General features: G+C 55.7%; 3 protein-coding genes across 5 annotated transcripts in view; 2 read left to right on the forward strand and 1 right to left on the reverse strand.

Moving 5' to 3' along the window:
* The window catches only part of RECQL5 (RecQ like helicase 5), a 39,533-nt gene that overhangs the window by 1,311 nt on the left and 12,261 nt on the right, over positions 1–25,961 (reverse strand). For 2 of the 3 annotated variants that reach the window (XM_025360874.1, XM_025360875.1), the window contains exons 8-17: positions 23,139–23,218; positions 2,994–3,212; positions 2,693–2,792; positions 2,517–2,553; positions 2,323–2,381; positions 2,163–2,236; positions 1,729–1,822; positions 1,253–1,387; positions 479–1,020; positions 217–307 (exon numbers count right to left, since the gene is read on the reverse strand). In XM_025360874.1, coding sequence (XP_025216659.1) covers positions 217–307; positions 479–1,020; positions 1,253–1,387; positions 1,729–1,822; positions 2,163–2,236; positions 2,323–2,381; positions 2,517–2,553; positions 2,693–2,792; positions 2,994–3,212; positions 23,139–23,218 — 1,431 coding nt within the window. Of the gene's footprint in view, positions 1–216; positions 308–478; positions 1,021–1,252; positions 1,388–1,728; positions 1,823–2,162; positions 2,237–2,322; positions 2,382–2,516; positions 2,554–2,692; positions 2,793–2,993; positions 3,213–21,662; positions 22,673–23,138; positions 23,219–25,961 lie in introns of those variants that run through there. The other variant, XM_025360876.1, reaches the window with a different exon arrangement.
* SMIM5 (small integral membrane protein 5) lies at positions 12,066–13,304 on the forward strand. The gene is made up of 2 exons (XM_025360881.1): positions 12,066–12,228; positions 12,692–13,304. The coding sequence occupies exons 1-2, from the start codon at positions 12,102–12,104 to the stop codon at positions 12,796–12,798; spliced, it is 234 nt and encodes a 77-aa protein (XP_025216666.1). The 5' UTR covers positions 12,066–12,101; the 3' UTR covers positions 12,799–13,304.
* SMIM6 (small integral membrane protein 6) lies at positions 18,203–19,935 on the forward strand. Its single transcript, XM_025360882.1, has 3 exons — positions 18,203–18,331; positions 18,616–18,747; positions 19,330–19,935. The coding sequence occupies exon 3, from the start codon at positions 19,336–19,338 to the stop codon at positions 19,522–19,524; it is 189 nt and encodes a 62-aa protein (XP_025216667.1). The 5' UTR covers positions 18,203–18,331; positions 18,616–18,747; positions 19,330–19,335; the 3' UTR covers positions 19,525–19,935.

The following is a 25,961-nucleotide window of genomic DNA, read 5'->3' on the forward strand; positions in this document are numbered from 1 at the left end:
AGCAGAGGGTCACTCCTGAGTTCCCTTCCACTGACCTGCTCCCCTCCTCCAAAGACTAGGCCCCCACACCAGCCGCCCCCACACCAGCCCAGCCCATCTGCCACCGGGTGTGGAAAGAAGCGCTGATTTTCCCTGACCCCTTGACCAGGGCACAACAGCTCCTGGCCTCACCCACAGCCCTTCTCTCCTTCCCAACGGCCTCATCCCTGCTGGCACCTGCTGGGATGGAGGCCGCTTGCCCTTCCATGTGTCCTTTGCAGGGGTGGGCTGGACTTCAGGGGTGCCCTGATCTCTGGGCAGGCAGGTGCTGGTGGAGGGAAGAGCAGGCATCACAGCTCTGGGTCCTAGCGGCTCCCTCATCCTAGGAGGCCTAGGAGAGCCCATCTTAGGGATGAGCTCTGAGCTTCAGACGCTCAGGGAGCAAAGGGGATGCTGCCATGTGGATTCCAGAAGATTCTATGACTACCTCTACCCTTACCTTGGCCTCTCCCTGAGGCACTCTTCAGTCTGGGGAGGGGCAGGCGAACGTCCCCCGGCTCCATCTTCCTCCCCTGTGTATTTCTCTGGGGCCATCAGCGGTCCCTGAACCCCCTCACAGGAGGGGCAGGCACCTTCTGCCTCTGGGGCTGAGGCCAGCAGAGCTGGGCTCTCCTCCCTTCGGCAGAAGAAGCGGGCGATGCTCTGAGAATCCTTGTGGGCCGCTGCGGCTAGGAGCTGCTGTTTCTTGCTAGCCCGGCCCTTGGCAAGGGAACTGCCCCCAGAGGAACTTTTTGCCTTCTTCTCAGGGGAGGGCCCTCCACAGTGAGCGCTGCCTCCAGGGACCTCCCCTCTGGGCCCAGGGAGGGGCTCACTCCTGTCCTCATCCAAGAGGCCACAGGGCCGGCTCGGGGGCTCATGCTCGCCTCCCCGCTTGGGCTGGGGGGCTTGCTCCCTGATCCGAGTCGTCTCCATGAGTTCCGTGGCCGTCTGGAATGGGCGGGAGCCTTTGGGGAAACCAGCTCCTACCCGCTTGGGTTTGAGCTGTAAATGTGAGCAGGAGGAGAGGAGGTTCAGCCCACCAGGCCCCGTCGAGGGCTCCGCTGGCTGGACCAGTCGCTCACATTGGGCCGGGGCTCTCAGGAGTGTGGGAGGGAAGAGGCAGGCAGGACCCTGGTGGGGAGCCAGGCCATGGCAAGAGGTGCACCCCTGAGGGCAGAGGGGAAGTGGAGCCTTTCCTGGTCACAGGTCTGGAGGCCACTGGGCCACAGCTCACCGAGTACACATGGGAGGCCGGTGGGATGTCATACTCATTGGGCTCGGGGGGCGCTGCTTGGGCACTGCAGCTGTTGGCACTGCCTCCCACGTCATAGGGCTGCCCATCCTTGGAGGCTCTGTGGATATCAGCCACCTGGGCAGGGATGGGCAGGGAGGCTGTGGCACCTGCCAGCTCCTCCTGACATGCCCCACCCAGCCCTCCTTTTCCACTAGGCACTAGAAGTGGGTTTCTGTGGCCAGTGGCTGCAGACAACTAACTACTGGGCAAGTTTTAGGCCTCCCATCCTCACAGGGTTGGCTAAAAACACCTCCGGCTAATGGAGAATGGAGCTCTACCCCCATAAACTGTCTCTGGGGTGGGCTGGGGAGGGTGGGTTCTGGGGTGCCCGTGCCCAGAGAGCTGGCAGACAGCTTCTGCCTCAGAGCATGGAGAGGCCCCTGCAACGACCCTTGGTCCGCCTGCACCAGGCCCACCTTCTTCAGCACGCTGGCCTTGTACAGGTTGGCCACCTTAGCATTCCGGAATGTCTCATGTTCCAGCTCCACGGCCTTGGCCCGGAGGTCAGCTCTGTGGGTGCAAGGTAACCGGCACAAGGTATCAGGTGGGCCTGGGCTTCTCCCTGCCAAGCTCCTGTGGGACTCGAGGCCTGGTGGGGTAGGCCTTGGGCACAGGGATTCTGACTAGGACTCTCTGGGCACCCTGTGGTTTACTGTCCCTCAGCAGCTGCTGGCAGCACCTAAGTTGCAGCCATGTTTGGCCCTGGTGGGGTTTAGGGGCAGTCCCCTGGAGTAGGAGAGGTACAATCTGGGGAGAGGTGGCCCAAACAGGCCAGGGTTGATAGGGTCCTGCAGTCTCCAAGGGAACGAGAGCTTGGAGGGCTCCTCTGCCCAGTGACTGTGGAACTCACTCATCAGTGGTACATGTGGACTGGCGGTTACTGCTCAGCGCCTCCTCCAGAAGCCCCAGGCAGTGTTCCCGTGCCTGGCACAGGAGAGTAAGATTGGTCACACGGCCTCGAGGCTGGGGGACGGCCCTGGGTGGTGTCTGAGGAGCTGCCCGTCTCTTACCTTCACAGTCAGCCTGGGGATCCTCCTGCTACAAGCCTCTTTCAGGGGACAGTTCTCATCTGTTGGAGGGGGGGAGGTCCTTGGTCTTTTCATTCCACCTTCTGCACTCTGAGGTCCCCCACGCCCCAGATGAAAATCCTCCCTCCATGCCCCGGGAAGAGCCCGCAAGCCTCTAGGAACATTTTTGTACTGACCTGGGGGTACAAATTCTTCTATCTTGGGGTCTTTGCCCTGGAGGACAACATGAAGGGTCCATGAGGCGTCCTGCCCTGCCACAGGACAGTCCCATCCAGCACCAGAGAAGGGGCTGAGAGGTGCGAGCAGGGGGCCACCAGGGGCCCCGCACAGGCCACCGAGCGCCTCCCCTCACCTTGCGCAGCTGCATCTGCTTCTGATAGAAGAGGTTCCACTCCCGCTTGTGGGCCTCATCTCTGCCTTCATCCCCGCTGCCTCCAGAACCTTCGTCGTACCTAGGGACAGGCCAGGCATGAGTGGCCCTGGCCTGGACTCTGCCCTCCCCATGTGTGCTGCTGCTAGGATGGCAATGTCCCTGATGTCCTACCAGCTCAAGGGGGGACTGCAGCATCGTAGCACCTCTGGTCTGGCCTTAGCACCAAGGGAATGCCGGACGATTCCAGTAGGTTAGAGTCCCTGGCTTCTTGGCCCCTTACCTGCTGAAGCCCCCGTAGCCCTTGCGGCCTCCCTCATACAGCTCGGGGTCAAAGCCATTCCCCTGGGAGGGCCCGATGCAGGTCTTGCTCCAACTGCTGCTGCGCTCCAAGGCCTCCAGCTGCCTCCGCACGGCCATGGGGTTCTGGCAGTGGTCGCAGCCTTTGGCGCAGGCAGGCGGCGCATCCCCGAAGTACTTGGCAATGGCAGCATGGCGGCACCTGGAGCAGGCAGCACCGCAGAGGTGAGGGATGGAGAGCCCAGCCGGCTGGCATCTGTTCACCCGAGCCCTAATCGCTGGCCGAGCGAGCACTGCCATGTCCGGCATCATGCCAGGAGCCCCACACCCCTCATCTCATTCAAGCCGCACCGGGCATCGTTTGGCTCTGCCCACTACACAGATGAGGACAATGAGGTGAACAAACTTTCCCGAGGTCACGCAACACATGGGGGTCTCCCGGGAAGCAGGATATGAACCCCACTCTGTCCAGTTACTCCTCTGCTCCTCCCCTCTGTCCTCTGGCAATGGGATGTATTGCACAGAGTTCAGACTCTGGGTGCAGATGCCGGCTCTGCCATGAAGGCTGTCTTTTGGGTGACACACTTCACCTCCTAAAGCCTATGCGTTCCCATCAGTAAGATGGTGCAGGCCGGGCGCGGTGGCTCAAGCCTGTAATCCCAGCACTTTGGGAGGCCGAGACGGGCGGATCACGAGGTCAGGAGATCGAGACCATCCTGGCTAACCCGGTGAAACCCCGTCTCTACTAAAAAATACAAAAAACTAGCCGGGCGAGGTGGCGGGCGCCTGTAGTCCCAGCTACTCGGGAGGCTGAGGCAAGAGAATGGCGTGAACCCGGGAGGCGGAGCTTGCAGTGAGCTGAGATCCGGCCACTGCACTCCAGCCTGGGCAACAGAGCGAGACTCTGTCTCAAAAAAAAAAAAAAAAAAAAAAAGATGGTGCAGCAAGGCACCGACCTCATGGACTGAGTGAAGATGGCTGAGATGTCTGAAGTGCATTACAGTATAGTCACACCTCATGGAATGACTGCATAGCCAACAGTGGTCCCCTAAGATTCTAACACTGTATTTCTACTGTACCTTTTCTATGCTTATGTGTGCTTAGATATGTGAATACCACTGTGTTACAACTGCATATGGTACTTGGGACAGTAACATGATGTACAGGTTTGTAGTCTAGGAGCAACAAGCTGTACCATATGGCCTGGGTGTGTAGGAGGCTATGCCGCTTAATATTTTTTTTTCCTTCTCTTCCCTGGAATTGCCGTTTGATTTCCTTAAGTATACTCTGTGACTGTGCAATGACAAGTTAAATTTCTCAAAACTTATTTGCATTGCTAAGGCAGCCATGACTGTGTAGTAATATGTCCCATCATCAACTTCTGAGGGTGTCACAGGTGGGGCCTTTAGCCAGGGAGACACAGCCTTGCCTGGAGTCCTCCTCTCGTCTTCCTCTGTCTCAACCCTGCTGCAGCCCTCCTGGGGTGAGTGGCCTCTGCCCATGCTGGGAGCAGGGAGCAGCCTCTGGCTGGCCCACGAGGCTCTGTCACATCTCTGTTCCCTATGCATGGGGGTGGCTGTCGACCCTTGGGGCAGGTGCAGAGGCTGCAAGAGGGGCCATAGCTCTCTCAGGCTCCTTACAAACAGCCATTCCTGCCCCCAGGAACGTGGCACAGGGTAGGGAAGCCCAAGAGGAGATGCTGGAACAGAGGCAGGGCTGTCTGGGGTGCCACATCCCAGGGACGAGAATAGCTGGTGTTAACTGCTGTAACTAGAACTCCTCCCAGTGTGAGCACTGCTGGGGCTGCAAGAAGCCCTTTGAGGGGCTGCGACCCCAAGGCGCAGGCTCAAAGATCCAAGGCTGATTGTAACACCCCCCTAAGGAAGCAGGGCCTGGCTGACTTTCCTTTGGCTGAGTGAACGCAGCTCGGAAGCCTGACCTGAGCTGGGACAGCCAAGGCGGCCACCAGAGGGTGCTCCTGCCCCCGCTCTGCTCCAAAGAGTAAATGCGACAAACGGTCCATCCCCAAGAGTCCGTGCATCTGCACAGCGGCCGCCTGTCTAGCCTTCTGGGAGGCTCTGGCATCCAAGTGGTGTGACCACATGGCTGGCTTCCTCCCCCTGCCCTCCCCAAGCCCTGACTCACTGGGGTTTTGTGCTCGGACTCAAAGAGCTCCATTGACAGCGGGGCTGGGGTCAGTTTCTCTCCACACAGCCTGGCCTGCTGGGTGGCACAACCAGGCAAATGTCACAGGGCCCGGCCCCTGGACTCTGGAGCCCTGCCCTGACAGCTGGGCCAGGAGTGTAGTCACAGCCCCGGCAGAAGGCCCTCACCTCACGAGGAACATGAGGTGCCTTGCCGGGCACGCAGGCCACTCCCAGGTCACTCAGGATTCCAAGTTCTCCCCCAAGACGCCTTCAGATGCTGAGTGGTACAAGAGCCTCCCCAGGGACTGGCTGCAAAGCCTCCTGCTCGGCTTGGGAGGGCACCAGCTCCCCACTGTTTACTGTTGTTCCTGAGAGGCCAGAGGGAGGGGCCAGCCAGGGAGTGGCCAGAGGGACAGAAGGGGTGGCCTTCCCGAGGGCAGGGTGGGTGCCCCAGACCTGAAAGCACTGCAGGACTCCCCTCCACAGGCTCAGGTGGCGCCTCCCCAGGGTCCTCCTGGCCAGGGAGGCCCTCCCTGGGCCCACCTAGAACTGCATGAGCCGACTTCTTTCTTCAGCTCCCCACTCAGGCCCAGCCCACAGTATGGGAGTAGGGGAGAGGGAGAGGAGGGGGAAGGAGGAAGAAGGAGGAGAGAGGGAGTTCATCCTGTCCCCGAGCAGCCCTCTCAGGGCAGAGGTGAGGTACCAGGACATGAAGTTGGAGGACAAGTTCCCAAGCAGGGCTTCCTCGGGCTCCCCCTCGCGACGGTAATTTGACACTTGGATCTCCAGGACGACCAACAACAAAAAAGCCAGGCAGAGACAGCAGCTGGCTGTCAGCAGAGGGGCTGGGCTGAGGCGCCCAGGGGAGCAGCGGCACCCGGCACCCACGGAGGAAGTACGAGGACAGCACGTGGAGGCTCCGCGCTGGGGCACTGCTGCTCAGCCCCCGACACCTGAGCTCCCAGGTGAGTGGAAATGGCCACAGAAGAAGGGGGGATAGTGAGGGAGCAGCAAGGGTCTCCTGCCCCCAGGGTGAAGGGCCACAGTCTACCATAAACACGGAGAGGTCTTGGGGGACACGCTGGATCACTTTCCTGCAGGGAAATCAGGCAGCCTCCTGCACGCACCTGCACTCTCCCTCCTGCTGGGACCCTGCACTAGGGGAGGGCCGGGGGCTCTGCTCAGAGCGCCTCCCGCTCCGTCTGCTGTGCAGCAGAGGGGCCCCGAGGGCCTGCTTGTTCTGCAAGTTCATTTCAGCTCTTTTATTCAGGGGGCTTAAAAGAGGGATTTGGCTGTCCAGCTTGGAAGAGAACGGCTGCCGGCCTGCTGAGCCTCCCTTTTTCCCAGGATTAGGGCAGAGCCCTGTCGAGGTCAGTGCGGGGTCTGCCCAGCCAGTGTGTGGCACCCCCAGCATGCAGCAGGACTCCACCCATCTGTGTCTGTTCGGGGGCTTGGCCCACTCACTGCCGGTATTCTCAGTTCAGGGCTCAGCCTGGGTCCTCCTCCCTGGGCCCACCTAGAACTGCATGAGCTTCCAGATCTCCCTCTGGTGACGAGCCTGGAACACCAAACCAGGAACCTGGATGACTGACTTTCAACCCAGGCTCAGGTGGGGAGGTCACAGAAATGAGGCTGGGAGGGACCACGCTGGCAACCAGGACCTCTGCTGTGCCACTGTGACGCACAGGTTGATGTGACACCGCCCCTAAGGAAGCAGGGCCCGACTGTTTGGTTCTTTGGGGAGCACTGAGAGCAGCCCTCCTGGGCAGGGCCCGTGAGCCGAGGCTGCCTACTCCTGCCTCCCTGTCCTCAAGCCAGTGTTAAAGCCACCACCTCCCATATGTTTTCCTCAAAGCAAACAAGCTGGCATCTAGTAAGAAAGGAAAACAATGACCCAGGGAAATGTGGAAACCAAGGACCAGCCCACGTGTTCCCAGCTCGGCAGAGGCTGGGGGCTTCGGCTGGGGCTGGTGCCTGTGGAGACAAGCTCCTGTGGTGTTGGGAGGCGCACAGCAGGGAAAGAGTCAGGCCAGGTGGGGTGAGGGCACAGTGGTGAGCCTGGAAACCCCACTGGCTGTCACTCACAAGACGCCCCAGGCAGGCAGGTGGGGATCCCTGTCCTGCATCCACAGGACACAAGTGGACAGGGTCTCTCCAACATAGTCCCTGAACCAGGACAGAGAGGGAATGAACGGCCAGTTTCTGTAGCTGCAGAAGGAGCGCCTACTGTTTCTAACACCAGCAGCAGAAAGCCCTTCCTCCTGTCCTGGGTGGCTACAGGAGCAGGGCCTGCCAGGGGTTCAAGCACCACTTTCTACTTCTAGTTGGAGCCAGGGCAAAAAGGGGAGTCACCCAAAGGCTCAGTGCCAGAAACAGGGGCATCCCCCTGGCTGCTCAGGCACAGGACCCTGCAAATCTCCCACAAGTGTCAGTTACGCCTCCTTCTAGTTGGACCTCAAACAAGATAATGCCCAGTAGGGCAAGAGTGGCTGAAACCCACCATGACGAAACAACAGGGCAGAGCAAGCAGCCCTCTGGGCCCCGCGCCGCCAGCACACCTCGCTTATCAGTCTCAAACACGCCGCCTGCTGCCAGCCCTTCCTTGTGGGGCGCCTGGGGTTGTAGTATCAGCTCTGCGAGGAGGAAACAGGGAAGCTTCGGGACCAAGTGGCAGCTGTCTGGCCTGCGGGACGCCTGCCTGTTGCAAGGCTCCGTGTGCCAGGAGATGCCACACAAAGGAATGCTTCCCATCCCTCCGGCTCTGTCAGCCTTCCCTGCCCTGCGTGTTTCCCCTGTGCTGACCACTACTGCAGCCAGGGCGCACCCTCTGAAGGCTCCAAGCAGGGCTGGCTGGGCAGCCTGGGCAGCAGGATGGCCTGGTGGCAGCTGGGCTACACTCCCTCTTAGGGCCAGAGGAAGCCACCACTTGCTCTGGCAGCCACTCAGGAACCCCTGAGGATCCTGAGAAACCTCCAACCAAGGCACTACTGAGCGTGGCGCTGGGAGGGATTCTAGTTGCCCTGGTTCACAGGTGGGCACTACCGAGCGTGGGGTTGGGAGGGACTGGTTGCCCTGGTTCATAGGTGGGAAGGGTGGTTTCTGAAGGTGTTGGGTGAACCTGAGATAGAAAGACTGGAAAAATACAGGATCATCAGTAGCCCTCCTGGGCTTCCCTGCCTTCCTCCTGCCAAACCTAGGAAGGGAAAGGGGAGGAGAGGTGGCCAGCCTCAGCGCTCCCATGTTCCCCTCGCCACAGCTGGGAACACTAAGGTTCCCTTAGGAGCCGCGGCTGGGGCACACGCCACACAGTCACCTGACGGCTGCTGGTTATATTGGGCACCAAGTGTCAGGCACTCCTTGGCCTGGCTTTAAATAGCCCGCTGGGAAGACCGGCTGGGGACTGGCTGGAATGCGCGTCCTCCTCTTTAGAGAACAGGAACCCCCTGTTCCCCCACCTGCTCCATGAAGGTTCAGTCGCGGGCTTATGCTCCAAATGACAAGAGATCAACTGCAAAACAAAGGGGGTCCTGGGGTTCCTCTCCAGCTCTCTGGGGGCAGAACAGCCACGTCCAATGGTCCCACTTCCGCTCACTGTGTGACAGGATATCGTCTGAGTACCCCTGGATCAGACCCCAGGGCTGGGTGAGGCTGGCCATGCCTGGCTGGCAAATTCAGCCTCCAGTCAGCCCCCTAGGGAAGCCCTGGGCACAAAGCTATGCCACTATCCACAGCCGCAGCCTGCTGCTGCTGGGAACTGACACTTTTCCCAGCTGGGGGCCGGGGTCCACCCGGCATGAGTCTGCAGCTCTCCCACTTTGCAGACCCTGGAGGCTGGCCAGAGCTCCTCAGCAACAAACCCCACTTTTCCTGCACCAGTAAATTTAGCCTCAGTCCAACCATCTTCCTCCCTGTTCTGGTGAGCATGACCCCAGGTCTCCATGCCACTTCTCGCTCATAAGGAAAAGCTCCCCCCGCTATCTCTCCCTGCCCGCGTCCTCTTTTAAGGAGTGTCTCTGCTGGGCTACACGAGGCTGTGTAGGCACAGTGCCAATCAAGCTGAAAACGCCAGACCAAGTGCAGAGAGGGAGGGGAGAAAGGCAGCCGAGCTCCTGAACCATGCACCAACTGTCCCGTAAGGGACACTATCGGCATTGTCGTCCCTCTAAGAATGACGGAACCTGGAAAGCTAGGAGGTACCGGACCAAGAGGGGACCACTCTCCTTGTGCAAGCCTGCTCCACCTGGCCAGAGGGAATGTCCCATTCGGTCTGACCAGAGGGGTCAGTCCTACGCTCAGGCTGGCTAGGCACACAAGACCTGTACCTGTGGTGACAAGGACTCCAGGTAGTCTCAAAGGGCCTGGTGTGGCCCCGGCCTGGTGGTGATATGCTGATAAAAGCAGCTTCAGATCCACAACGTGGGCTGGGGCTGGCCGAGCACAGCCGGTTGGCTTCCAGGGGGCTCTGGGCCCTGGCTGCTATACTGAGCCCACTGCAAGGGCAGTGCCCTCAGCGGGGCTGCTCCTGGCTATCTTGCTGGTCTAAGCTGGAGACAGGCCTCCATGGGGAGATAGCGTGGGGCACCAGTGGGGGTGCTGGCTGAGGCCCTGTCCTGCTGTGTAACCTCAGAGAAGCTGCTTGCTCTCTTGCGTCTCAGTTTCCCCATGTGTAGAAGGAAGGAGGTGGGAATGGATGATGTGTGGCATTCTAGGACCCTATGCCTCTCAGTACATTTGAAAACTGAGATCCTCACCTCTGCAGAAATGCAGTCACTCCAGGTGAGGTGTGAGAAGCTGGGTGGATCTAACTCAGGGAACCTCCTGCTTTTGACAGGAACTCACCTAATTTTCCACGAAGCCATCTTCTGCCTGCCACCCTCATTGTCACTTAAAAAAACAGCTCCCAAGGCCAAGCGCAGTGGCTCACATCTGTAATCCCAACACTTTGGGAGGCCAAGGAGGGCGGGTTACCTGAGGTCAGGAGTTCAAGACCAGTCTGGCTAACATGGTGAAATCCCGTTTCTACTAAAACTACAAAAATTAGCTGGGCATGGTGGCACGCGCCTGTAATCCCAGCTACTCGGGAGGCTGAGGCAGGAGAATCACTTGAACCTGGGAGGCAGAGGTTGCAGTGAGCTGAGATCATGCCATTGCACTCTAGCTTGGGCAACAAGAGGGAAACTACATCTCAAAGAAAACCAAAACCAAAACCAAAACCATAGCTCCCCACCTCCAGCTTGCCTGCCTTCCTTCAGGGCACACACCACAGACATCCTAGGACAGGCACCTAAAAGGTGTTGGGGGTGCTAGTGACGGTGCACGGGGGTGACAGCCCCCAAAGCCAGTGAGAGTCCTCCCAGGGGGGCATTCTCATGTGCTGGGCACCACCCCCGTGGCTGTCTACAACATGCTGCTAGATGGTCAGTCCTCCCAACAGCCTCAAAACATGAGCATCTCATTCCATATCAGAGACATGAAGCAATCTGTTCATGTCACAAAAGGAAGATGGAAGTGGCATTCAAGGAGGGGCAGCTGAAAACACTAGAGCAGGCCCCTGGCAGAGAAGGAAATCCAGAAGGTACATGCCGGCTGCCATCTTCCTTCTGAAGGACTATGAGGCAGAAGAGGGGCCAAGGTCTAAGTGACCACAAGTGGGACTAACTGGGGGCCAGCAGGGAGTCCGACCTTCTGCAGTAGGTGGGCTGCCTCAGCAGGCGGGGGTTCCTCACCATCCTGGGTGCTAATGCAAATGCCACATGGCCTCAAGGATGGCCGCAGGCCAAGTGCAGGGTGGAGGGCTCTGTTCAATGACCTTCACGGTGGTTCTAAACCAGCTCTGCCAAGGCAGCAGCACTGGGAGTGACCGGCCTCACTGACTGCAGCCATCCCAGCGAGAACCGGCTGAGACCCGGGATGAGGCAATGATCATTACAGGGGCACGAGCCCCTGGCCACCTGTCCCCACCACCACCCTGGATTAGAGCAACTGCCTTGGTGAACAGGATCAGGCTGGGTTGGGACAAGGCTGCCTCTGGCCCCTCTCTGAAGAGGCACCAGCTCCCTCATGCCCACAGGAGGCAGAAGGGGAAAGCGGCTCAAAGACACAACAGCCCGACAGCCTCAGCCTGGAGCTGCACCTTGGGCTTCTTGGGCACCCTGAGACAGGAAGAGGCTCTTCTGGGGCAGGACTGGGAGTGGAGAGGACTTTCCTGGTCAGGCCAGAGAAACAGATGAAGCCAGCAGGGGAAGGGCTGGCTTGACGTCCTGGGCCTCCTGACCCCCTCCCAACAGACAGGACAGAAACCCTGGCAAAACCTAGAGGGACACGGTGCAGCCTCCTGCCTCCGGCAGAACACGCATGAGTGCAGAAACTGGGCTGGTGGGAGAGGCTGGGCAGCCTGGGAGACAGGGGGGCAGTTTTCACCTCTGACTGACCCTGGCCAGAAGCCCCATGAACCTGCTCTTGGGAGAATCTGCTCCTTCTGTCCCCACATTGATGGAAGGCAAGATAACCAGTTTGGCATCCTATGCCAGTCTCCCCACCCCGAGGGGACCCGGGTGCCAGGAGGGAGCTGTGCCAGTCCCAAGCACCTGGGCAAAACCTAGGAGTGGTACCTCAAGACAAGGGAACGGAACAGCGAAGACAGAAACCACCACCAGCTTCAGCCTTGGCTGGCAGCCCCCGAAGCAAGCCCTTGGTCTCACTGTCCTCACCGGTTTCCTCCACCCTGAGCTGTGTCAGCTGGGTGGGGACTGAGGGCCACCACTAGGTGGAAGTCACCAGGGGTGCAATGTGCGAGACCTGACAAACTTGTTCTGCGGGCTGCGGATGGGTGCGAGGGTGGAATCTCAGTGCTGCGGCGAGTGTGGGGCCAGCCGTGGAGGCTCCAGGTGTTCTCTCTGCCCCAGCACAGCCCGGCAGGAGCCCCGACAGGAAGCCAGCGCAGCATGGCCGCCACCGACTTCGTGCAGGAGATGCGTGCTGTGGGTGAGAGGCTGCTGCTCAAGCTGCAGAGACTGCCCCAGGCTGAGCCCGTGGAGATCGTGGCCTTCTCAGTCATCGTCCTTTTCACAGGTTAGTTGGGGCACTCAGAGCCCTATGGCTCTCCCTGGCATCTGGGAGCGACCACACCATGGTGCCAGCCACAGGGCTGGCAGAGGTGGCAGGTGTCTCCCGGATCAAGGAGGAAAACCAGTTGTCCTTTGGGGGAAGCCAAGGGAGTTCCCTCATCCTCTGATATGCTGCTTGGGTGATGGGTGGTGCTGGGGACTGGGCCCCGCAGTACCCCGGGATCCCAAACATGGGGATGATGGGAGCCAGGCTTGGGCAGCGAGACAGAAGATACAACATGGAGGAGGTTGGTCCTGGCGGCTGGCATGGGGACCGTCAACACCTCTCACCAGCCTCTCAGGTCTTTCTGACCTCCCCACCAGACCTGTGGGGGAAAGACCCTGGCACGCAGTGGGTTTCTCTGGGAGGAGGACGGGCATCCTTTCTCTCCCCAGCCTGAGTCCCGTGCTCTCACCCGGCCCTCCAGCCACTGTTTTGCTGTTGCTGCTGATAGCCTGCAGCTGCTGCTGCACTCACTGCTGCTGCCCTGAGCAGAGAGGCAGGAAGGTCCAGGTGCAGCCGACACCACCATGACAGACAGGGGATGGCTGAGGAGAAGCTGGAGAGGAGATGACCAACGCTATGACACAGGCCATCAGCCTGGCCCTGCAGCCCTCACCCCTCAAGACCAGGCTCCCCTGGCCCCAGCTCTTGCCCAGCCCAGGTACCTGGATGCTGACAACATGAGCCCTACCAAGGAAACCAGGGCTGGTATAGGTGCAAACCTCTCATCTGCCAGTGGACACTGGGTGCTGGGGAGTCAGCTGTTTCAAAGACTGGGTCAACTGCCTGGGCTTCTTCGCCTACCTGCACTTTTTAACAAAACAAGGAAGTAGGGGTACCCATACCTTGATGGAGAACAGCCCCCACCTGTGGGCAATTGGCCCTTGGGGCTCTGCTGATCCATGCCAAAGAGGAGCAAGGCAATCAGAGGGGCTTTGTGCAATAGCTTCTGCATCCGAGCTCCTGCCACAGCGTAAGCATGTCAGTATTCTAGTCCAGTATTTGCCGGTTTCCAAGTAAAAGCTTTTGTGTTATGTTTCTGCGGTGCCGGACTCCCTGAGGTTGGGCTGGGCTCTGTGCATCGGGAGTGGGTATAGCTGGTGCCTGTCCTTCCCAGGCCTCTGCTTTCCCTGTGCCCACAAAAGCTGGAAAACCACGCAGAGAAGCGTGCCACACAGGCGGTAACACCACGGGACCCGTGGATGGTGCCATGAAATTCCTGTCATGCATCAGCTGCTAATGAGCTCTGCCAGGCCGAGGCACTACTCTGCAGTGGCAGAGACTGTGTTTGCCCAAAGGCATGGAGCTAGGCTCAGGAATGGCACTTCAATCTGTCCACTGCCTGCACCTTTGGCTTGCACACCCCACACTTTCCAGAGAACTTTCCAGGTAGAGCTACGAACCCAGGAGTGAGGGGAGGCTCCAGAAATGCCAATGGGTCCAGACAGAGCATCCTGAGGTGCCTCCCCGGGGCTTCCCCAGAGCCACGAGAAGTCTGTGTTTTTCACATGCTTCCATCATCTTGGCCTGCGACCTGGGAGCAGAGCCCTGTCTACCTGGGAAACATGTCATGGAGAGGGGAATGCCAGCCACTGTCACACCCCCGCCATTTCCAGCTGGCAGTCCAGGCCACACTGGCAATAGCAGGCAGGGAGGGGAAGCTCTCACCCTCTGGTTTCACTTTCTAGTGTCCACGGACTTGTCTGACAGGTTTAGGTTGAAGACCTGGAGAGTAAATGTTTTCATACAAAAGAAAAGAAATTCAAAAATTTGCCCATTCTCAGCCCCCTCCAAAGAACAGGATTCAGAATGATGATGGTGATGATGATGATGATGATGAAGATGGCTAAATTTACTGAGGGGTGACACATACTCAGCATTGTCTTCAGCATTTTGGTGCAGATAAACTCATTTACTCATCACAGTACCTCCACGTTGAAGATACCACTGTTACCCCCATTTTAGAGATGAGGAAACTGGGCCTCAGCAATGCTGGGTGACTTGTCTAAGTTCAACCAGCTGAAAAGCAGCAGAGCCTGCCTGAGTCCAGCCTATCTGGCTCCAGAGCCTCTGCTTACCACACCCAGGGCTCCAAGACCCAGAACTTGGCCTCCTGGATGCAGGACAGATAACGCTCTAATCCCATTGTCCTCCATCGACCAACCCTATACCAAAAACACCCACACCCCAAACTCTGTCTCAAAATAATCTTCACAGGAGTGGGTGGGACCCAACAGGTAAGAGCTGGGGTGGTGCCCAATGAGGCATCCCTCCCAGAAGAAAAACACAGGAGAGTGGATGGACAGGAAACCCCGCATTTTTCATTCCCAGCAGCAAGGGCTGGGGGGTCTCCGGAAGCCTTCTGTTTGGGAGATGGTCAACAGGGAAGCAGCCTGGGTAACNTTTTGAGACAGAGTCTTGCTCTGTCACCCAGGCTGGAGTGCAGTGGCCGGATCTCAGCTCACTGCAAGCTCCTCCTCTCGGGTTCACGCCATTCTCCTGCCTCAGCCTCCCGAGTAGCTGGGACTACAGGCACCCGCCACTTCGCCCGGCTAGTTTTTTGTATTTTTTTAGTAGAGACGGGATTTCACCGTGTTAGCCAGGATGGTCTCGATCTCCTGACCTCATGATCCGCCCGTCTCGGCCTCCCAAAGTGCTGGGATTACAGGCTTGAGCCACCGCGCCCGGCCTGCCAGTTTTCATCAGCATAAGAACAGCCCTGCTCCAGGGCAGCTGAGGCTGAGGCCCTTTGCTAGAAAATATTCTGCTTCCCCAGCCCAACTGCTCCAGGTGGGAACCACAGACAGCCCCGGACACGGACAGGCCGAATGGCCGCTCCAGGGCAGGTGGTACACAACTGCTAAGTCCACACAGGATTCCGTCTCTCCCCTCACAGGACTCACTCCTCTCTGCTCCTTCGCCAACTGGCACACACCGGGCCCGGCTCTCAGGCCAACTCCTTCGTAGGCTTCAAACCCACTGAGATTAACCAGACCGGCTCTCCGACAGTAGCCCGGCCCACTCCTTCAAGAAGCAGCTTCTCGTGCCGGTCTTCCCTAGGGAAGATGGGCACGGAAAGGTGGCAGCAGTTGCCTGACTGTGGGAAAGAATAAACAGAAAGATGCTGCAGACCTGGGTAGCCTAAAGATGGGCGGGAGCCATGGAAGGGGTGGCCATCAGGCTGGTTTCAGGTTCAGAGGACGTCTGACTTGACCACCACCTCTCTGTTCCCGCCACTGTGCCATCCTGGACCACGCTGCCATCAATGCTTACCTGTGGTCACTGCAGCAGCATCCTAAGAGGTCCCCACAATCATCTGGCCAGCCTCTTCATGCCCACCCCCAGCTGTGCCCTCCACTTCCACCACAGGGCAGGCTGCTCTTGGCTCCTCAAAAGGGCTGCACTCTACTCTGAAGACCTGTGTGCCGTACTGTCTGTACATCGTGCCTGATTAAAAGCTACAATCGTGGCTCCTGCCTGTAAACCCAGCACTTTGAGAGGCCGAGGCAGGCAGATCATTTGAGGTCAGGAGTTCGAGACCAGCCTGACCAACATGGTAAAACCGGTCTCTACTAAAAATACAAAAAAATTAGCCGAGTGTGGTGGTGCATGCCTGTAGTCCCAGCTACTCGGGAGGCTAAGGCAGGAGAATTGCTTGAACCCAGGAGGCAGAGGTTGCAGTGAGCTGAGATCATGCCACCGCACTCCAGCCTGAGTGACAGAGCGAGATTCTGTCACAAATAAACAAACAAACAAAAAACTACAACAGACCAGCACAGTATATCACATGCATGTAATCCCAGCACTTTGGAAGTCCAAATGAGGTAGGATCCTTGAGCTCTGAAATTTGAGACCAGCCTGGGCAACATGGGGAGACCCTGTCCCTACAAACATAAAAAAAAATGAGCCAGGCATGGTAGCACATACCTGTGGTCCCAGCTAACTCCTGTGGAGGTTGAGGCAGGAGGACTGCCTAGGCCATGACAGTGCCACTGCACTCTAGCCTGAGTGACAGAGCAAGACCCTGTCTCAAAAAAAAAAAAAAAAAAAAGACAATAAAGCCACGGATACAAGAATCTCATTAGAAAAACTTGGCAGAGAGTATATATAAGTTTTCTCCCAGCCAGGCATGGTGGCACACAACTGTAATCCCAGCTACTCGGAAGGGTGAGGCAGGAGAATCACTTGAACCTGGGAGACAGAGGTTGCAGTGAGCTGAGATCACCACTGCACTCTAGCCTGGGCTATGGAGCGAGACCCTGTCTCAAAAAAAAAAAAAAAAAAAAAAATTATCCAATTGGGGCCGGCAGTTAATTGAAAGAGCTGGTCAAAGCAACTTTCGTTAAAGAGCACCTAAGTTCTCTAAACATCTATTACTTTTTTACATATCTCACATTAAATGGAAATACACACACACCTATTCCCTGGCTGGTCTTCCTGGCCTTTTCTCTGAGTGTGGGCTTGCCAACCAGAGTTCCTGTATTGTTATTTTCTAGTTTTGGTTTCTTTAAAGCAGAACAAAAACTTAAAAGTCATAGGAACTTAAAGGCAAAGGAATCTGGGTGTGAAAGCCTTCTGGGTTTTTACAAAATGTCCCTAATGTTTAGTTATCGTGTCTGCACCTTTTTCAACAGGAACATTATCTGAGTGATTCCAAAGTCATCCCAAAGTGGTCAACAGGTATTTCTTTTTTTTTTTTTTTTTTTTTGAGACGGAGTCTCGCTTTGTCGCCCAGGCTGGAGTGCAGTGGCCAGATCTCAGCTCACTGCAAGCTCCGCCTTCCGGGTTTACGCCATTCTCCTGCCTCAGCCTCCCGAGTAGCTGGTACTACAGGCGCCCGCCACCTCGCCCGGCTAGTTTTTTGTATTTTTTTTTAGTAGAGATGGGGTTTCACCATGTTAGCCAGGATGGTCTCGATCTCCTGACCTCGTGATCCGCCCGTCTCGGCCTCCCAAAGTGCTGGGATTATAGGCTTGAGCCACCGCGCCCGGCCTCAACAGGTATTTCTAGAAACAATTTGTTTCTCCACTTGCTCTGAGGTGCTTTAGAGCTCAGACTGTGTGCTGCTGGATTCAAACTCCAACTCAGTTATTTACTAGCTGATGACCTTGGCTAAGTTATTTAACCTCTCTGTGCCCGTTCCCCACATGTAAAATTGGGGTTTCAGCTGTTATTGTTGCTTCATTGGTTCCCGGGATGTTAAATTCAATTATGTAATTACAACTGCCATGAACAGGTTTGGGAACCAACACCTGACTCTTGATAAGCATCTGACTTAACTGACAGAGCTGCACACACAGGGTGAGCTAGAGACTGGCCCACTGCTGTGAGCATTCAGCATGCCAAGGGCCTTAGTCAGTAAGTTTCACACAAGGAAACGGAAAACATCAGGTAACCTGGGTCAGCGACACCAATGATAGTTAAGAACGACTGTTCTAAATCTGCCACCATCTGTCATCCAACCCTGGCCACACCTGGGGAGAATCACCTGGGGATGTGTAAACAATATGATGTCCTGGCACCCCCAGAGACTGATGTAAGTGGTACCAGGTGGGGCCTGGGCATTTCTAAAAGCTCCCAGATCTTTACCAGCTGTGATAAGCACCCGAGGGCTAGAAGGGAAGCGCTTGGAGGGCAGGGCCCGCCTCTCTGATCTCACAACTGGACACACAGTGCCTGTTTCCTGGCCACAGTGGGCCCTCACATCCTAGCTTTTAAAGGAGTAAATGGTGGCCATTAGGTTTCAAGCACCAGGGCACAGGCTTGATTCCCTCTTCCCAGCTTCCCTATTGTGCCAGTGGGCAGAAACCAATCACACAATGTTGCTTAGGCTGTGCCCGAGGGGCAGACAAAGGCACCAATGGGAAGCCTCAGCGGGGAGCAACCCTTCCCCCAGAAACAGTTCCAGGAGGCACCAGGCGCCACCCAGGGCTGCAGTTAATCATTCACCCCACAACACAGGAAGTAAGCCCTACGCCAGTCCCAGCCCCAGGGCTTCCCGAGCTCAGGGCAAGTCCGCAGTCCACACATCATCCAGACAGAGGACAGCCCAGCCCAGCCACAGGTGAGGTGGCCCGATGGCCTGGGGCAAAGGCCCTCAGTCCAGTCTCTTCCCCGTCCACCCCAAGTCTGACTTCTCTCAGGAGGGACTCATGAACACGTGCACTGAGCACCCCCAAAATGACATCACACAAGGGCAGAAAGGAGCCAAAGGGGGAACGTGAAAGGCAGAAAGGGAGCTGTGGTTGCCAGGCAACCAGTCCTAGCCCACCTTTGTTTGCTTTGGTGACAGCAACGAAGGTCTGGTCAGGGCCGCTTGGCCACGCTCACGCCTTTTCCTCTCAACAGTTGCTTCTTTGAGTCAGGGTGCAGCTCTGGTCACCTGACGGCCTCTTCAGCTCAGCCTCCCGCAAAGTGTGAGCCTGAAGGACGACCCTGAATTGCCCTTGTAGGACCCAGAACAGCTACCAGCAGAATCGGGTAATGGCTCCCTCCTCCTTCACCCGGGCTGCCCTCACCTGGCTATGGGCTTGCAGTCTGTGATAAGGAGCTCCACTTCTAGAAGACTGGTAAGTTCTGTTCTCAGCTGCTCCAAGGAGCCCACCAAGGCCTCAGCTAGAGTTGGCCACTCCTTGGCTCCTATACACTCTCTCGAATGCCTCCCAAATGTTTGGCAGTTGGTGCAGGAAAAACAGTGAGGCTCTATCGTGATGCTTTTTAGATTTTAGCCAAGTAGGTTTCAGGGATGAGAGAGAGTCCTTGCTCACACTTGCTACTCAGGAAAGAAGGACTGGAGAATCCAGGGGCAGCCCCCAGGAAAAATCCAGGGCCCCACTCCTTGCGCCAGTCCTGGCTCCTGTATCTAGAGCAGGGGAAATGCCATTTGTTGCTGGCTGCAGGCATCGAGCACAGACTCCAGCCCTTTCATGTCCCCTGGCCGCCAGGCGGGCCGGCTGCTCACAGAAGCTGCTACAGAGGCTGGAGTCAGCGGGCAGAGCATAGCGCCTGGGACAGGGCCTGGGAGGGCTGCCTGCGCTCAGGTCCTCTGTCCCTCTTTTCCAGATTCTCATGGACCAACTGGTATTCAAAGAGACAATCTGGAATGATGTGTTCTGGCAGAACCCCTGGGACCAGGGGGGCCTGGCAGTGATTATCTTATTCATCACCGCTATCCTGCTTCTCATCTTATTTGCCATCGTGTTTGGTTTACTCACTTCCACAGAAAACACTCAGCGTGAAGAGGGTGAAGAGGAGTGACCTGACTTCCTGGGGACTGAGACGGCAGCAGGGGAGGCAAGCTGACCTGCCCCATTCTGGTGGTGGGCCCCTCCGCGGTCCCCTCTGGCTCAGGGGCCAGGCCCTGGTGTCTTCCTTTCCCACCAGGAAAGAGTCTAGTAAAATATTCCATCTGGCTTAGGGTTGGTCAGACTAGTAAGATGGGGAGGCTGGTCTGAGACCAATTCTGGCTCCTTGATCCTATTGGTTTTCGGGTTCCCTGACCAGAACACTAAAAGCACATGGAGAGGACGGCTCCACTGCCTCAGGTGGAAGGAGCGATGGCTAACAAGGTTTTCTAACAGGCTCACAGGCCCAGCCAGCAATTTCACAAATCCTTGACAGAGAAAGACACAACCAAATGAAGTAAAAATTCCTTTACAAATCTGCTAACTTGTGAGAGCTCATTTTTAATCCAGATAGAGCCACCAGAGCAAGCTTCCCGAACAAAGCCTCACCAGGGCCCGCACAGTCTGGCCTGTCTCCAGCCATCTCGCCCACCCCACCCCGCCCTGCCCCTGGGTTCTCAGCGTGTCTTTTGGTTCTTGAATATGCCGTGTTCTCTCCCACCACAAGGCTTTTGCGCATGCTATTCTCATTGACTGGGATGCTCTCCCTCACACCACACTTGACTCCATGGCCTAGTTAGTCCTTCCTCATCCTTCATATCTCAGTTTGAACCTGCCTCCCTCAGGTAAATCTTCCCTAACCCTCGAGGATTAGGGTAAGGCCACCTGTTTTATACTCTCGAAACACCATTTACAGGACTTATATGTCTTTTTTGTTTGTTTGTTTATGAGACGGAGTCTCGCTCTGTCGCCCAGGGTGGAGTGTAGTGGCATGATCTTGGCTCACTGCAAGCTCCGCCTCTCGGGTTCATGCCATTCTCCTGCCTCAGCCTCCCAAGTAGCTGGGACTACAGGTGCCCACCACCACGCCCGGCTAATTTTTTTCATATTTTTAGTAGAGATGGGGTTTCACCGTGTTAGCCAGGATGGTGTCGATCTCCTGACCTCGTGATCCGCCCGCCTCGGCCTCCCAAAGTGTTGGGATTACAGGTAGTAGCCACTGAGCCCGGCCTTTTTTTTTTTTTTGGAGATGGGGTCTCACTCCCGTCGCCCAGGCTGGAGTGCAGTGGCTCAGCCTCCTGAGCAGCTGGGACTACAGGCGTGTGCCACCCATGCCTGGCTAATTGTGTTTTTTTGTATTTTTAGTAGAGACAGGGTCTCGCCATGTTGCCCAGGCTGGTCTTGAACTCCCAGGCTCAAGCAATCCTCCCGCTTCAGCCTCCCAAAGTGCTGGTATAACAGGTGTGAGCCACCATGGCCGGCTCTGGGACTTACATGTCTCTGCTGTGACTATCTGCAGTGCTCTCTTCCCCACTGGACCAAGCACCATAAAGCAGGGGATGGGGCTATTTCTGCCCACCAGTGTATCCCCCAAGTCCAATGTACCTGGCACAGAGCTGGCATCAGTCAATATTTGTCGGCTGAATAAATGACTGAATGAGTAAACACACAGATAAACAAGAAGATGCCGGGCTGCTGGGCACCCCCAGCCCCAAGATCCCAGGAGACAACAGGGCCCAATTCAATCCAGGTCTAAACACAAGGCTGCTCTTCCATCTCAAAATGCCGAGGCCTCAAGCTGGAGGTTGCTTCAAACGTAATAACTGTTCCCTATGACACTAAAAGACACTCATAGTCATGAATAATCAAACACTGCTTTTTCAAGGTTATAGCCCAGAGAAAGTAGCTACAGATAGAGAAGAGAGGAAAACTGCTGACTGCCACAGCCCTGCCTCATTAGTTAACTGACCTGAGTATCTTTTTTGCTGGTCCCACTCCCATGCGCCTCAGACCCCACAACAAACCGACCGGAAACCTACAGCTTCCTTTGCAGAAATGTACCCACTTCTGCTGAGCCCACCCCACTGGCTCTGTCCCTCGCTGCCAGGTGCCTACCCCAAGGGAACGCTGGTGGGAGGCTGCTTCGACCTCAGCCTCCAACGAGAACTATTCTTAGGGAGCAAATATCTGGTGGAGAAGGGGCTTTTTCTTTGTGCTACACACCAGTTACGAAATAAACATTCACTTATTCAAAGAACAGTAGCCAATACAGACATACCAGCAGTGTTTATTCCAGCCTGCCGCCTGGATTTCAGAATCATCACATGTAGCAAAGGAGACACGTACAAGGCTGCACAAGAGGCAGCACAATGCTGTCACCTGGACTCCTTGGGTCCAGAGATGCCTAGACCCCAGCCCCTGGCAACCAGGCCACCGATGCACTAAGAAGTCCCAGCTCCCCGGAAGGTGACAGGAGAAACAAAGGCAGAAGCCCTTGGGAGGACCTGTTCCCTTGCCTGGCAGACTGAGCAGACCCTGGGGACGGGCAGAGTTAACCCTCCAGAGAGCATTCCAGAGCCTCGGACAGCCCCGGAGCTTTTTTCAGTAAAAAGGACTCACAATGAACAGGAACACTTGGCCCTTTCATTCCTCACCAGAAATGGAAGCTCTACTCAAAAAGCCTAAGAAGGCCAAATTTAGCAACTCCCATATTAATTGTGCTTGAAAAGGGCTCTGGTCGCAATGGCTGCAGGCAAGGGTGGTCCTGGCACTGCAGCCAACCACTTCTGCTGGGCGTGGTCTTGCCACAGAGGCCAAATTAGAGATGGCAGTTTGGAGAAGAAAATAGCTTCAGTCCAGAAGCCACCGACTCACTGGTGAACAGGAGGAGGTGGAAATAAAAACACACAGCCCAAAGAAGAGCTTTTCTGATTTCCTTGGTTTTTTCTTGCAAAAACCAAGATGGCCTAGGTGTATGAAAATGAGCATGCCGCTGAAAATCAGGAGCCGGGTGTTTAGTGGCCTCAGTCTACCACAAGCTGCGTGACTGTGACCTCTCTGGACCTCGATTTATTCACCTCTAAGTCTGAAGCAATCACGTCAGCGTCATCCCCCGACAGGATCATTCCATGAGATGAGATGAATCCAAGAATTTTTTCGATCAAAATGTAAAGACTCCTCCTGGCTGTCTCTCACCCAGGCACTCATAGCTCCGATGCCTGGACATGACCTGACTACACTGAGCAGCCCTTGGGCTCTTCCTGTGGCCCCTGCCCCATCGCCTGCAGATGCAGCTAAAACAGATGTGTGGGTTCAAAGCACATGACTCCCCGAGGTAAGCAGGGCCACAGGCTTCTGTGTGGGTCCTGGATAAGGGTGAGAACTACTCAAGTGATGCCAGAAGTCCCAGCTCGGTGGCACATGATGACCACAAAGCCGACAGCTCAGAGCTGGTCAAATCCCTTGGAACTGAGTGGCCTGTGAGGACAGCCATTCCAGAAGAGGGTGGAGTGGAGGGAAGGATACCACTCAGAAGACTGAGCAAATCCCCACACTGCCAGAGATCCTGGGGACTCCAGTAGAGAACAGCAAGGTCCTGACTTCCACGCTGCCCAACACAACAGCCTTTGCAGGCAGGGGTCCCTTGGTAGCCTACGGGCTGTCTTATGTCAGCTGCTTAACTAGCGGGGCCAGGGGAGTAAATAATCTCACTGACACTTTGCTCCACACACAAAATAAGTCACTTACCCCAGTTCTTCACAGAAGGTCACCAGGGCATCAAAGGCCAGGATAGTGGCTTTATCAGATGCTTTGTTCCCTCTCTTTTCCTGCGGACAAAAAAATGACACCTTAGCAAATCTTACAGTATTGGACTACCTTAGAGGCACAAAAAGTAATGAGGAGGCCGAGCACGGTGGCTCACGGCTGTAATCCCAGCACTTTGGGAGGCTGAGGCAGGAGGATCATTTGAGACCAGGAGTTCGACACCAGCCTGACCGACAAGGTGAAACCCCATCTCTACTAAAAATACAAAAAAATTAGCCAGGTGTGGCGGTGGGTGCCTGTAGTCCCAGCTACTTGGGAGGCTGAGGCAGGAGCATTGCTTGAACCCAGGAGGTGGAGGTTTCAGCAAGCTGAGATCATGCCATTGCACTCTGTCTCAAAAAAAAAAAAGTAACAAGGGAGAAAAATACTAAATGACAGTAATAAAGCCATTTACAAAAGTGTCCCCAAACCTGACTATTTATCATAACCCCCAGAATACTGAACTGAATTTTCTGGGATGAGATTTTGAGAGTTTCCCAAAAGCTTCTCAGGAGGTTCTCATGTAAAGGGCCCACAGACTGGCATTTAGGAAGCACTATACAACATCACCTATTTTAATAATAGTAAACACATGCATAAAGGTTGTAAACTTAACATATACGAAATATATACTTCTGTGTATATTGGAGGGAGATATATTAATGTTAAGTGATTCTTTTTGACAACCTTAAAACATGAATTTAAAATACAATTTAAAACCTGTAATCCCAGCTGGGCGCGGTGGCTCACGCCTGTAATCCCAGCACTTTGGGAGGCCAAGATGGACGGATCACGAGGTCAGGAGATTGAGACCATCCTGGCTAACACGGTGAAACCCAGTCTCTACTAAAAATACAAAAAAATTAGCTGGGCACAGTGGTGGGGGCCTGTGGTCCCAGCTAATCAGGAGGCTGAGGCAGGAGAATGGCGTGAATCCGGGAGGCGGAGCTTGCAGTGAGCCAAGATCACGCCACTGCACTCCAGTCTNCTACATCAGGAGAGCAAGATTCCCAAGCCCTTCTGTTGGCACCCAAGGGGCCAGTGTGTACCCCTTGGATCACACAATCAGAAAACAGGAGGACCGAAAAGGTTTCCTGAGTCTCTACTTACCAGGGAGGCTGGGTGCAGCCCTGCCAGCCCATCCCTGAGCACAGCATCCCAGATGGGGCAGAGCAGGATGTGGCTGGGCAGGGCAGGTGGGCTCTGGAAGGTGCTAATGGTAGCAGATAGGGTGTTGCCACCTGCCTGCAGGTAAGGAGCACCCTGAATGAGTGGGCTGAGCCAGGCTGGCCACCAGGCCTGGACCCACAGCTCCTTTGGCTATGGACTAATATCAGAGGAGTGGCTTATGGGGAGTGGATAGCAGGAAGCTCTGAGGCCTGGCTCCTAGGCACAGGATAAAGCTGGGGGAAGGAGATGGTACTATGAAGGCAGATAAAGGGACAAGAGCCTCAGGTTTCTGTCCCCCACCCCATGTCCCTGGGGCTTTCTAAGCCAAAGCCTGCAACTAACGTAAAAGGAAGAAAAAGCACTTAAGTTACCATCCACTACCAATCTCCCCCAAAGCCCCTCTCACAAAATCCAAATCATTTTCTCATCTCCTCTCCTGCCTCCCCCAATACAATAGAGTTTCCTGTTTTCTTTTTAAAACGTTGCCTACCACCTCCCCACCTGGGAAACCCAAGGCATGACTGCTGGTGGCTGGTGACAGGCACACAGCGGGCAAAGCCCCACCTCTGGTGGTGGGACGGAAGGAGGTGGGGGCACCAGTCCCTGCCACATCCTCAATCCGCACTCATCAGCCAGCCTTCCCTTTGGCTCCCACTAGCGGGGAGTAGGGCAATAGCAGGCGGTCCCCACAGCTAAGCAACAGCTCCTGGCCTTCCCACCAGGAAGACCTCTGCACCCTTACCCAATTGAAAAGACAGTCTCACCTTGGGCCAGGAACCACTATTAGGTGAGGAATGGGCACTATACATTTCAAGTGTGGACACTTGGTCAGGGCAGTGGAACTCTAAAGATGGCAGCCAACTTCCTTCCTTACCCACTCCTGGAGGTAATTCCCCTTTTAGTGACCGAAGCTCTGGTGCAGCTCTGCTCAGAGACTGTTCCTGGCTTCACTCTGTTACAAGCTTGTCTATGGACTTGTGGCCGAATCAACTAGCAGAACAGTGAGCATCTGTGAGTGATGTGATTATGCATCAGTGGCCTTTTTTGTGTACATATCTATTTGCCAACATATCCTTTTAAAATACTGCGAATTATTTAATACAGAAAAGGAAAAAAAAAAAAGCCCAGGCATGGTGGTTCATGCCTGTAATCCCAGCACTTTGGGAGGCTGAGGTAGGTGGATTACTTGAGGTCAGGAGTTTGAGACCAGCCTGGCCAACATGGTGAAACCTGTCTCTGCTAAAAAATACAAAAATTAGCAAGGCGTGGTGGCGAGTGCCTGTAATCCCAGCTACTTCAGGGACTGAGGCATGAGAATTGCTTGAACCTGGGAGGTGGAGGATGCAATGAGCCGAGATTGCGCCACAGCACTCCAGCCTGGATGACAGAGGCTCTGTCTCAAAAAAAAAAAAACCAAAAAAACAAAAACCAGACACTGATATCTGAGACATCATCTATTGAGTGTATGCTTTGGGCAGGTAACTCATCCCCACCAATACACACAAACGCACACAGATTCCGTACCCCCAACTTCCCAATATGTTTACAACACAATTTCTTATTAAGTCCATATTTTCCTTATTATGATTATGTCAA

This window comes from Theropithecus gelada, chromosome 16, assembly GCF_003255815.1.
Source record: "Theropithecus gelada isolate Dixy chromosome 16, Tgel_1.0, whole genome shotgun sequence".
NCBI lineage: Eukaryota > Metazoa > Chordata > Mammalia > Primates > Cercopithecidae > Theropithecus > Theropithecus gelada.